General features: G+C 36.8%; 1 protein-coding gene across 6 annotated transcripts in view; it reads right to left on the bottom strand.

The window, feature by feature from the left end:
• LOC117994948 (uncharacterized) overlaps positions 1 to 13,878 on the bottom strand; it is a 42,536-nt gene that overhangs the window by 14,624 nt on the left and 14,034 nt on the right. For 3 of the 6 annotated variants that reach the window (XM_069508472.1, XM_069508471.1, XM_069508476.1), the window contains 7 exons: positions 13,050 to 13,123; positions 12,487 to 12,522; positions 12,356 to 12,398; positions 7,927 to 11,212; positions 5,193 to 5,356; positions 3,655 to 3,705; positions 2,240 to 2,330 (listed from right to left, as the gene is read on the bottom strand). In XM_069508472.1, the coding sequence (XP_069364573.1) occupies positions 3,697 to 3,705; positions 5,193 to 5,356; positions 7,927 to 11,212; positions 12,356 to 12,398; positions 12,487 to 12,522; positions 13,050 to 13,123 (3,612 nt within the window). In that variant the 3' untranslated portion in view covers positions 2,240 to 2,330; positions 3,655 to 3,696. Of the gene's footprint in view, positions 1 to 1,456; positions 1,626 to 2,230; positions 2,331 to 3,654; positions 3,706 to 5,192; positions 5,357 to 6,177; positions 11,213 to 12,355; positions 12,399 to 12,486; positions 12,523 to 13,049; positions 13,124 to 13,878 lie in introns of those variants that run through there. The other 3 variants (XM_069508477.1, XM_069508473.1, XM_069508474.1) reach the window with 3 other exon arrangements.

Below are 13,878 nucleotides of genomic sequence, written 5' to 3'. Positions count from 1 at the left end.
AACTGTGGTTGTAAAATTTATTGACTTTGACTTTGACTATACCTTTAACATCCCAGCTGGATTCTTCCTCCTGAGCATTGGAATCGTCTCGTGGTCGGCGGAAGGTTTGGTTCTTGAATTGTTACCTCTAGACATAATGACTTAGATTATGACTTTGACTTTAGTATCCCAGCTGACTTCTTCCTCCACGACATTGTCTTGTTGTGGTCAGCAGATAGTTTGGCTTTTGAGGAACTGTGGTTGTAAAATTTATTGACTTGTGACTATACCTTTAACATCCCAGCTGGATTCTTCCTCCTGAGCATTGGAATCGTCTCGTGGTCGGCGGAAGGTTTGGTTCTTGAATTGTTACCTCTACAAGACTTAGATTTTGACTTTGACTTTATCTTTAGTATCCCAGCTGACTTCTTCCTCCTCGACATTGTCTTGTTGTGGTCAGCAGATGGTTTGGTTTTTGAGGAACTTGTTACACTGTGGTTGTACAATTTGTTGACTTAGATTTTGACTATACCTTTAACATCCCAGTTGGTTTCTTCCTCTTGAGCATTGGAATCGTCTTGTCGTGGTCAGTGGAAGGTTTGTTTCTTGAATTATTACCTCTACAAGACATATTGACTTAGATTATGACTTTGACTTTAGTATCCCAGCTGACTTCTTCCTCCTCGACATTGTCTTGTTGTGGTCACCAGATGGTTTGGTTTTTGAGGAACTGTGGTTGTAAAATTTATTGACTTTGACTTTGACTATACCTTTAACATCCCAGCTGGATTCTTCCTCCTGAGCATTGGAATCGTCTCGTGGTCGGCGGAAGGTTTGGTTCTTGAATTGTTACCTCTAGACATAATGACTTAGATTATGACTTTGACTTTAGTATCCCAGCTGACTTCTTCCTCCACGACATTGTCTTGTTGTGGTCAGCAGATAGTTTGGTTTTTGAGGAACTGTGGTTGTAAAATTTATTGACTTTGACTATACCTTTAACATCCCAGCTGGATTCTTCCTCCTGAGCATTGGAATCGTCTCGTGGTCGGCGGAAGGTTTGGTTCTTGAATTGTTACCTCTACAAGACTTAGGTTTTGACTTTGACTTTATCTTTAGTATCCCAGCTGACTTCTTCCTCCTCGACATTGTCTTGTTGTGGTCAGCAGATGGTTTGGTTTTTGAGGAACTTGTTACACTGTGGTTGTACAATTTGTTGACTTAGATTTTGACTATACCTTTAACATTCCAGTTGGTTTCTTCCTCCTGAGCATTGGAATCGTCTTGTCGTGGTCAGTGGAAGGTTTGTTTTTTTGAATTATTACCTCTACAAGACATATTGACTTAGATTATAACTTTGACTTTAGTATCCCAGCTGACTTCTTCCTCCACGACATTGTCTTGTTGTGGTCAGCAGATAGTTTGGTTTTTGAGGAACTGTGGTTGTAAAATTTATTGACTTTGACTTTGACTATACCTTTAACATCCCAGCTGGATTCTTCCTCCTGAGCATTGGAATCGTCTCGTGGTCGGCGGAAGGTTTGGTTCTTAAAATTTTTGATGTTAGGTGCGCGATTGTATGCCCTATTGGTGTTTTGGTTCTGATTGGCCTGCTGGAAGTTGGTGCTACCCGCAGGGACGAAATTCTACAAATAAAAGATTGTTATATCCAAATAAACTTTTGCAAGTGTTTTTGAATGGTCTAAATAATCTATCACTGGTTCAGGACATTCGTACCGAGACCAGCAAGAAAAGGTTCCTCAGACAGTTTCCCTATGTCTCCTTTGGTTTTGGATTTTCCCATACTGTCCCAGTTAAAAAAACCGATCAAGTGCGAGTCAGACTCGCGCACCGAGGGTTCCGTACTACAGTCGTGTTTTTTCGACATTTTGCACGATAAATCAAAAACTATTATGCAAATAAATAAAAATCGGTTTTCGAATGTACAAATAAAGCCCCTTCATAATATGATACTCCACTTGGTATAGTAATCTTACTTTGAAAGTTGAAAATACTGATTATTTGTTCATGAACACATTTTAATATTTTTTTCGTGATGTAACCACAAATTCACGGTTTTCGGATTTTTTCACTTATATGTGCTATATAAACCTACCAACCTGACGAATTTCATGATTCTAGGTCAACGGGAAATACCCCCTAGGTTTCTTGACAGACAGACATACAACAAAGTGATCACATAAGGGTTCCGTTTTTCTTTTTGAATACAAATGGTAATTATTATATGTACCTTTTTGGGACGATCATGGTTTTCTTCATTGGAGTCCTTTTTCGCAGCTGCTTGGGGCGAGCGCGGGCGGCGGAGCGGGGCGGGCGCGGGGGTGGGGACACTGTACAACAAAACATCTACTCAAGTGTGAGTCGCACTCATACCATCCGCACCGTACCATCATACAGCGGCGCGATTGAGCGAGAATGACAGCTACACTGTCACGATCGCAATCACCTCTGATTGGTTGACGCTCGCTCACTATTGGCTACAATGCATTTTGTTCCAACAAGAATCGCACAAATTCAGCCAATCACAACAATTGAGATTGTAATAATGATTGGTGCAGGTTTTAGGCAATCGCCCTACAGTTCTTGCAATACGGTATTTGACAACTAGTCAAATCAGTATAGTTCTTGCATTTCACGAAGGCCACTTACTCATGCTTGTGTAAGTCGTATCGGTATACGTAAGGTACACTAAGGGCCGGTTGTTTCAACAAACTTTGACGGACACGTAACCTTTAAATATGGCGCTAACGAACGTAAGTAAAGAAAAAGCGTTGATTCAGCATCTATTAGCGCTAACGTTCGTTAAAAAGTTACGTTTACGTTAACCAGTGCTGGCGCCATTGGTGATCGTCAAATCAGTTCGTAACTTCATACTTCTTACAAACGGAATATTTTATTTACAAATTATAATGGAATCAATTTAATTCAAAGCTTTTAATGATAGTTTTTTTGAAGATTTTGTAAGAAAGAAAAAGTGTTTAAAATGCGAAGTAGCAATATTAATAACTATGTATATAACTTAATATACTTAAAATGAAATAAGAAAAGGATACGGAGAAGTAAGTTAATTTTTAGGGTTAGTTTCGCAACCAAAATAACAATGACGAACAGTTTTTTGTACAATGAAGCAACGCACTTAAATTAACAGATGTTAAAGTTCGTCTACGTCCGTTAAATTTTAACGAACGGATCTTACGAAGACCAATGGTTTGAAACAACCGGCCCTTAATGTGTGCGTTTGACAGCGCTTGCTCGCGACTGATTGGTCCGACATGCACGCACACTTACGCAATGATCATGTAAACGAAGTGACCACAAGTAAAGTTCACTCGCCTTCGTGAATTGGAAGAACTGTACAATGTAAAGGATAATTTGAATAAGAAAGCTTGGAAATGAGTTGCTTAACAGCTTTGTGTCAGTTCTAATAAGTTCAAGTGATTTTGTAGTGGTCATAGTAAAAAGAATACCCGGCTGAATTTGTTGGGCTCTTCTCAGATCTGGGCGCGTTTGGAATCCTCGTAGCTTTGGTTTTAAGTACGTATTAATTATCACCACTATATCATCTTACAAATTAAAATTTTGACCATCAGCAAGCGTAAAATTTTACCTATTCTGAATAAATAATTTAAGTTTGAGTTTGCACAGAATACTTACGGTGGTACTGCGGCTTCTATGTCGTTTTCAGCGCCTCGATCATTATGAAGCCTGCAAAAATAAGTTATAAATTGTAGCTCATAGATATAGTACGCGACAGGTCGAAATGGCAATCGGGGAGGGATCCGCCCGCACATACGCACAGCCCCCGCGCTAACCAAGTGCGGGTGACTTACGGGCGTGCGGGGCGTCCCCGCGCCTCAGGCCCCGCTTGCCAGTAATCGATTGGTCAGTTAGCGAACGAAGATATCTAAAACGCGCGAGGCCACTCTGGCCCCGCTTACTTTCTTTGCAGGTCGTTACTTGTTGCAAATGTGAATCCGCATCCATAAAAGCTCCGCATTAATTGACACTGATTCCTGAATTCATGCGAATGTTCCGCATTTATGGATGCCTATGCAAATATCCGTAACACCCTTTATGTCCCTATGGCCTAAACTGTTCCTTTTAGAGAGAGAGTTCCTGATATAATTCCGGGAAGCTGTGAGCGGAGATGATGAAGAGTGGAGGAGATTTTTTAGTCCGTAGGCCACTGCGCAACATCTGCAGTGGAGTCGGGCATGACATATGCAAATCCAAGAGGGTTTTCCTCCTCTGGGAAAAAAAAATCGTCTAAACTGTTACACCCTTATTAATAAAAAATGCTTACTTCAAGCATTATCCTAAGCTACACTTGGACTAGTTACTTCCAGGACCAACGTAGTATTAGCTTCGTTTTAACAATCTTATTAATAAACATGGAATAAACCCGATTTAACAATGCGACAGCGTGCACGTGTGGCAGCCCCTTTATTAAAAAGTAAAAGAGAGAGTCAGCGAACGAACTGAATGCTGTGTGTGACAGTGACAGACGATATAGACCAGCGGACCTATTACTGTGACAGTATTTTTTGTTGACATTGACTTCACAGCTGATAACTTGCACCGCCATTTTTGTTTTGCATTTTTAACCGGCTTTCCAAAAGGAGGTACTCAATTCGGCGCGTTTTTGTAAACCGATGTCTCCTAGGTTTCTGGCCGATTTGCATAGTTTTTTTTTTATTAGTGGGGAAGTTCGCGAGATATTACTATAAAAATGTATGGATCCAACTATTTAATCCTGACGCGGCAGGAGTGCTGCACTCCTAAGCCATGGGAATTTGGAAGTATTGATGGCAATTAATTACTCAGAAAACGCTTCAGTTTCACTTTATATTATCAATGAAATAATCTAATTTGCGTTACAAACATGATATGAAAACACAAATCTCATTAATCAAAAATCGTTTTATTGATTATTATCATACACAACAAACATAAACGCAGGGCTGATGGTCAAAATATGCATACTTAGTGCGTAGATTATGCTTAGTCAGTCGTTAAACCATGTGGCACCAAGGAGTAAATTTTACGCCGAGAGTAGAGTCGCATTATTTTACTTCTTTCTTACTCTATGTTTATTAATACAGAATGTAGCTACTACAGACTTACACCTTGGAATAAAGTTGATCTCGCTCTGGTCCATGTTTATTAATAAGAGTGTTAAAGTGTGCACTCACCGGGCCAAGTTGTGGCAGACGGCGTGGTGGCGCTTGTCCCAGTCCCTTTGCTGGCAGCGATCGCTGCAGTAGTTGGCGAAGCGGCAGCGCGCACAGAACCCCTCCGACGGCGCGCCGCACCACAGACACGGCACTGCACTGTAGCGCTGCAGTGTCGGACGTGACTGCGACGTTACACCATGTACATACGAGTTGCCTGCCCTGCCTAGCTTATACCCATCGATATACAATGTGGCACAAGATTACAGGTCACCAACAAAAACCTCATCGCTCAATACAATGTAATATGTAATAGGTTTTTCGTTCACTTGCTCGTAATTTGCTACTTCACTGAAGAAAGGATTTCACTACAGAGGACTGCTATCGGGTCTTTACTGGCCGCACGCCAACTATTTCCAACAAGACTGTAATGGAAATTGCTGGACGGTTTATTAATAAAATCGTATATATTGTGTATAACTTTTTTTAAATATATTTTTTAAGTTTTTATTTTTTAAATTATATAATTAGGTATTATATCTTTTTTACCATTTCGTCATTAATTTATTATTTTTAATTTTTTTAATCATTTTTTACTCTTCTTTTTTTATTTCTTATTAAATTTTTCTAATGATTTTTTCATTCTAATTTTTTTTTTTTGGATTATTTGTAAACAATTTAAATTAGTTTTAACCGCACTTCACCATATTTCTATAGTTTATGAAATTAATGTCATGAAACAGCTAATTTCATGCCACTAAATTCATGATGTAAATTCAGCTCTATTTACATTTAAAAAAATCTATAGTGTTTTATTTTACTTCTAATTTCTCCAAGATGATTATGTGCAATTAATTATTTGCGTACAGTATGCGACCGAAAATAATGTACATCGGCCTTAAGAATGACATGTCGGCTTTGTAGAGCGTTTTCTCTGTCACATCTCCTTCTAAAGGTCGATGTAAATTACTTACTGTCGCGTATTTACAACAACAAAAAAACAAACATCGGTAATCATGCTTTATTAGAAATTAAAACAAAGACTAACATGCGAATAAGAAAACATAACATAAATAATGAGCAGGGATAAAACATAATAAAAACTACCAATAACACAATTAAAATAGCACATCCTAAAATAATACTTACCTACAAAACTAGTGTAAATGATAAAAACATGGAAGTGTCTAGAAAGCCACAAACTGTTGTTTGATTTAAAAGATGAAGTAAAGTTACTCTATTAAAAATTGAAGCTTTAAGCTCATTTCACACTACGGGATATAAATTATATTATAGTCCGGTCAAAATAGACATTCAAGGTTACATGGGAATAAAAACTGGTTCAAATGTTGGAAATACTAATATACAGGTGTAACCAGAACGCTGGCAAAAACGAAGACAGGTGAAAGTACTGATGATTACTGATATGGTACCACAAAAAAAACGCGAAAAATGTATTTAAAAAACCTATATTTTGTAAAAGTTCACGATATATTGCAAATAAAAGATCTGACTGACGCTAAAGGACAACGAACGTTCCGTAAGTAGGTCACTCGGAGTAATTGCCACGTCGTAGGTGAAGCGTTGACCCAATTATATTTGACAAAATACTAAAACTACAAAATGAAACAAATAGTTATTGGTACTGGATTGTGTTTAGGTAGTAGAACAATAACGCTAAGTTTTTGCTAGCGTTCTGGTTACACTCTGTATAAATGGATTATGAAAAGTCCCTATCGATTTTTATTGATGTTCCCAACATTCGTACCAATTTTTAGCCCTATGCGAATTATTGTAATCTTGAATATCTATTTTGACCAACTATAATATAATTTATATCCCGTAATAGGCTTTATAGTTTGCGATAAAGAACAAATTTCCGTCCTTGTACATATATTTTTTTAAATGTTTACTTTGTGTTGTGTGCAATAAAGTATAAATAAATAAAATAAAAAAATTCAAAAGCTAATGTGGCCGGATATTTTTTTACAATAGAACGACCGCTTGTGGCCGTCTAGACACTTTCTAAAAACATTGGTCAATACTAAAAGGTCGAATCCAGACTGACTGATAGAGGTATGGGAATTTTTTAAACTGCTGAGGTGAGATGATCGATCAATCCGAATTTGGCCTATGGCACATGATTGAAATTAAATTAACCTAATATTCGATGTTTGATTGTTGCATTGTCATGTCATTACTCATTAAAAAACTTGAAACACATACGACTTAACAAATTATATTATTATTATAAAGGATCGATTCAATAGCTATTAACTATTTGTAAATGCATAAACGGCGGGTAGATCGAGTTTAGTAATTAGTAAATTAGTTAAAATTAGAACTGAATTACATTTATTACTACAGTTAAAGCAAAACTTGTAGATGCCATCACAGAATAAAATAATACACTAATAATAATTTCATCATTAATTTTTTTCCCATCAAATTCAATTATTTAATTACATAAAACGGATTAGAATGGAAATCGCATAATAATTAATTAATCATGTAAGTAGTAGAAAATTGTCGCTTGGTTTCCCAGTGGCAGTTAATTTTGACACAAAATCGGTTTCCGACAAGTGTGAATAGCTTCATATAAAATGTTCCGCCACTGGAACATCCGATTTAAATTCGGTCCCGACAAACGACAAGTGGAAACGGGGGATTATTCCACAAATAAGTAAAATGTCGGGCTAATTTTAAAATATAAATTTCAACCTTTCTCCACCTATAGTCGGGTCAAACTCCTTACCTTTTATTACTGAAGCAGACTGCTTATCCACAAGTACAGTAAATTTTCCCCTATTGTACTGAGATTGTTGTTCCACTTTCCACAACTCTGTATTCAACCCAGGATTTTTATCTTCCAGCAAATCGAAAATGATATCCAAGCCATCGTCTGGTAAAATATTTGTGGGTACTTTCAAAATAACCTTGGAATATCCTTGTTCGTTTTCTTCGATGTAATTATAGCTTCTTATCGAATCTCTGTCCGATCGGTAATCGGAACCACTGTAAAAGAAAACTCGACTTTCCCCATCGTTAAGTTTTAATAACAGTTGTTCACTTAAAACCTCTTTTTCGGAATCTTCATTTTTACGGCCGGTAATATTAGAATTATTGCTGTCTTCTGCCACTAAAACTTGACTGGCATTATTTTTTGTTTCTACTTTTCTATAACTGTTAATATTTTGTTTCTTCGTTTTCACCTGGCTTAGTTCTTTTAAGCTCTTCCTATTTAACAACAGTTTCAAATGGCCAAGTTTAAATTCTGCAATACTATCACCAATTTTACCGTTAAACTTCGGATCAGTTATAACATGTGCAGATAGTTTATCGATTTGCAAAACTACATCGAGTTTAACACGACTTTTAACCTTACTTATTTCCCTCCAATATTTCGTGCGTAACCTTGGATTCTGTGTTTGCAAAATATTTATAACCTCATCGTAGCCCTTATTAGTTTTCACAACCATGCTTATAATGCCAACTGCTCCACGGAATTCTGTGGCTTTTAAACTTCCCTTTAATTTAGTATTAATTGTTGGAATATTCCTTTCTATCCACAGTCGCGAAGCCATGTCTTGGCATATGATGAATATGACGCCATCAAACAAGTAAAAGTCGTGTAATTTCGGGATAAATTCATCATTTCCGTTATAGATAGCTTCGAAAATAGTGTTCTCAATCGTTTTCTTGATAGAGAAAAACATTGCCTCGTCTATTCGAGTTTCTGGATAGTTTGATGGGCCAACGTATAGTTTAAAATCGTCAGCGATAACATCTGAATAGTGGTTGGCTCTTCTTTTAGTTAAAGGAGCGTTCATTATATCAGGTTCTATGACACAATACATAGCTTTTACAATTTTATCTCTCAATTCCTTGGCCTCCTCGCTTTCTATTTCATCGTTATGTTCTGTAACTTCAAAGTTGACTCCAGGTTTTTGCCTGTCGATTATTCTGAAACTAAGTTTCTCACCATCGTAAGTAGGATCGAAATCAGCACTTTTCAATACATCTAAGGACTCAGGTTCGACGCCAAATTGTCTTTTTTGTTTTCCCGCGACGTCCGAATAATGTTTCCAGCTATCTGGTTTTAATTTCGGGTATTGTTCTTGAAGCTTGAGCAATATATCACGAGATTCCACATGAGCGAGCTCTTTCGGCAATCTCATAACTATTCTAGTGTACCTAACTAAATTTCTAATATCTTTGAATGTTAGTTTTAACCCCGTATTGGTAACAAATTTAGGCAGAATTTCTCTCAAGTAGTCTATAGTTTCCAAACTATCACAAATATATATCACAGCTCCGTTTGACAAGTATATGTCTTGGAATTTCGGGATAATCATATTGGCAAATCGCTGCATCTTCAGATCCTTGTGCAAATATTCTTTGAACAAATGTTTTAGTCGTCTAATGTGAGTTCCTTCTAATTTATTTTGGGGATAACCTTCTAGAACTACAGCTAATTTAAGCTCGTTTTCTACGTGCAAATAATTCGTACGTCTATAATAAGCGATACCTCTATTACTATCAATGTTTAAGTTACAGCTTCTACCAATAAATAGGTTATCACTACTTTCTATAACTGACTCGGTTACGTCTGAAACGGCTGCTACAGAAGTATTAGCTTCGTTAAGTTCAACTTCAGGTTCGTTTACTTGAGCTTTTTCAATCTCCTCACAACTGTTATTATTGGTCTGCAATACAATGACCTCTTTAGTATCCTCTGTTAGTGTTAAGTTTCCATCATTCGGCGTATTTTTAACATTCGAGGAACCTAAATCCTCCTTAACGTCCACAATTTTGTCTTCCACTTCTTGATTACGTGCTGTTTTAATTACTTCTTCGGTACTTTCCTTAGAACTGACATTAATCATTGAGTTATTTTCTTTTTGGTGCTCTTTTTTTTTGTTAAGATTTTCAGATTTATTCCTCGGCGTTACTTCAGCGGATCGCAATTCCTCTAACAGTTTAACTCTAGAGGCAACGCTAGACAGATCTTCATCCATATCAGAAAGGAAGCATTCATGATATATTTCAGTATAACCAGTCAGTTCAAACTCCATTTGGTTGTAGTCTATGACGTTTTTGAAATTCAGTCCACGTATAATTTCACCAGATACCTTGTCTACGACAAAAGACGTAATTTCTATATCATCCACTACTTTTTGAGCGTAAATTTTCCACTTATTAGTTTTTAAGGTCGGGTTAAAGTACTGCAAGAGTTTGAACGCGTCATGAGCGGTCGCCGGCCAACATGACTTGGGAATCTTTATCACGGCCAAACACAACCTTTTTACTTTCGCTTTGAGCAAATTTAAGTTGTCAGACATGCGTTCCTGCAAGCCGGGAGTTATTCTTACCATCCAATCCCTGCTTTCAACGTCCTTGCATATGCATACAATCGCGCCTCTATTCAAATAATAGTCTAAAAATTGAGGAGTTCGCTTCATAAGACCTGCTTTGAGTTGCATATCGATAACACTATTTAGTGCGCGTTGGAATACCTCCATTTGTTTCAGCCGCATCTTGGATTTTGGGTAGCCTGACAGTGCAACAACAATTTTTAATTTTTCTTCAACTATATCCATATAATCTGCATTTCTCAGTACTATAAGTCTGTTTGTTTCATCTGCCTCATCGTCACTGTCACTACAAAACTCGCTATACTCACAAGTAACTTCACTCGTTCTACCTAGCTTAGTTATTCTTTTGCTGGTTACATCTGATCTCTTGGTTACAGCCTCGCTTACTTTGCTATAATCTGACTTACTTGTGATGGATTTAGTGACTTCCGTCCTTGTGCTGTACCTCGAATACTCGGACTTTTTATCTGTTTTACTCAAATCTACTGACTTAGTAACTGTGCTAATGGATACGTATTTGTCCGGCTTGGCATACTTTAGAGACTTATCTTTGGTAGTGACACTTGTATCTTCTGAGCATAGTACGCAAGTAGATGCGGTGGAACTCCCCGAGGTTCCAGGATCGTTCCACTTTCTCTTGTCACAGGAACATGGGTTCAACGCCCTCTGTCGACAAATTGTTCTACTGTTGTCAATATGCTCACGGTTTCTAAGCGTACTCAAACCCATGCAGTACCAACCCTCGTAACCCGTATAACATATGGATAAAATATAGGCATAGATAAACTGTCTATACGATCTGCCTTTTCCTGGATGTGATGATGAGATGTTTATTGTAATGTGTGAAGTAAAATTAAGTTAACAAATATTAATGTTAAGTATGTAAAACATTGTCAAGATTTGGCATACCATTGGCCATAAATAATAATAATATAAACTTAGGCTGTAGGCTACACAAATTTGGGTCCATTCCTGTACTTGGTATGTCCGAAGACTTGTGATAAAGCGTATTTTGTGCGTGTTGACTACATAGTACCAAAAACCATTCTCTAGTTTTATCAAAACAATCTGAAATTTGTGGAAGTATGTAGTGGAATCAAATCTGTATAGTCAGTGTATTAAACAGTAAATTCATAATTTCTGCACTCAGGTAAAAAAAATTGAATTTTTTGATAAAATGCTCATAATCACCTGGAAAAAAGTTACCCTATGTTTTAGTTTTAAAGAACCCCATAGGTAATTTTCGCGGACAAACTAGTAACTAGTCAAGACCGATAGCTCCTAGTAGAATAAGCAGACCTGGCAACATGCAATCCTATCTATATAAATGTTGATAACAATAAGGTCTTGGACTGTAGTAATAAAATGATGTGATGTTTTGTATAACGGTAGTTTATGGGGTGGAATTCATAAAAGGAAAAGGTGACTGAGTGACTGACTGACTGATCTATCAACGCACCCTGAACGGATCGGACTGAAATTTGGCATGCAGATAGCTATTATGACGTAGGCATCCGCTAAGAAAGTTTTTTTGAAAATTCAACCCCTAAGGGAATGAAATAGTGGTGTGAAATTTATGTAGTCCACACGGACGAAGTCGCGAGCAATAAATAAGCTAGTTCCTTATAAAGTTCAAACATTATAAATTCAGACTAAAAAGCTTTTAGAAATTCATTTACTTTAAATAAAATGATTGATTGAAAAATTCTATGATTTATGGGCTTTTTGAAATGAGCTATTCGATTTCAAACTCATTGAATTCACTCCCAAGAGAATATGTGTTTGTATAAAAAATATCAATCAACTCACCGAATCCCCAGCAGCCGAGCTAAATGTGGTGTCTGGATCAGTTCTGTGAAAGAAAAACTTATATAGAAAGAATTCTGTGAAAATGAAAAGAAAGAAAATCGTTTGTATTTCAAAACCATTACTAAACTTACCGTTTTTGATAATTAATTAAAGTTCCGATTTGCTGTCTGTTTAATATAAAATAGTAATTAATATACATGTCACAATTAAATACAGGGAAACTTAAAATCAAAGCATTTACAAAATGGGCACACTTTTTGATCGTTATGTATAGGATAATGATTTAATGCTAATAATATTTAATTGCGTAAATTTAAAACACCTATCTAGCTGTGGTAGCCTAGTGGTTAGGACGTCCGCCTTCTAATCGGAGGTCGGGGGTTCGATCCCGGGCACGCACCTCTAACTTTTCGGAGTTATGTGAGTTTTAATTAATTAAATATCACTTGCTTTAACGGTGAAGGAAAACATCGTGAGGAAACCTGCATGCCTGAGAGTTTCTCCATAATGTTCTCAAAGGTGTGTGAAGTCTACCAATCCGCACATGGCCAGCGTGGTAGACTGGCCAAAACCCTTCTCACTCTGAGAGGAGACCCGTGCTCTTTAGTGAGCCGGTGATGCGTTGATCATGATGATGATGAAAACACCTATTTTTAGTATTTGGTAGTACTGCAAGTACATATGCAATAGTTACCTGTCATTTACATTGCGCACTTGAATTCTGCCGTCAGGCAGAATGCAGCGACTGGCGATAGGTTTTGGTGTTGTCTGAAACAACAATAAGTTGTGTTAAGGTGATATCGCACAGTTCATTTTTCGTTCATTTTTGCCATTCATTCGGCACCTTTCACTCGAAATGAAATGTCTGAACACAATATAAATCAAGTGCCGAATAAATTCAATAGTGAACCGAACCAACAATTTTGGCATTCGGCATCATTCACTTTCACTTCGAATGAACGAAAAGTGAACAATCTAAACCCAAAGAGAACATTCAGTCGCATTCGGCCATTTTGTTTAGAGTCCTGTAGTACACGAACGTAGCGTTTAGTCCAATGTAGAAATGTTTGTCTAATTTTAAACATTTTTCATATTGTTACCTACTTACGCTTATCTATAATAATATTTATACCTATAGTCTTAATTATTGCTAATGCTAACTATTAGTCATAATATTAGTTCTTTTTTTACTTGACACGATAATTGCAAATGTTGTGTACACTTATTATCGATACAATACATATATCAGTGTGTGTTTGTGTATACATAAGTGAAAAATATTAAATATATGTACCTATTGTATGTGTTCCTAATTAATAATAATAAAAAAATAGATATCAGACAGTTCATTTTTGTTCATTTGTGCCTTTCACTCGGCACCTTTCACTCGAAACGAAATGTCTGAACACAAAATGAACCAAAAGTGTAAAATAAATTCAATAGTGAACCAATCCAACAATGTCTGATTTTGGCATTCGGCATCATTCACTTTCACTTCGAATGCACGAAAAGTGAACAATCTA

The sequence above is a fragment of the Maniola hyperantus genome, chromosome 28 (assembly GCF_902806685.2).
Source record: "Maniola hyperantus chromosome 28, iAphHyp1.2, whole genome shotgun sequence".
In the NCBI taxonomy this organism is placed as follows: Eukaryota; Metazoa; Arthropoda; class Insecta; order Lepidoptera; family Nymphalidae; genus Maniola; species Maniola hyperantus.
This window is presented reverse-complemented; position numbering and strand designations above follow the sequence as displayed.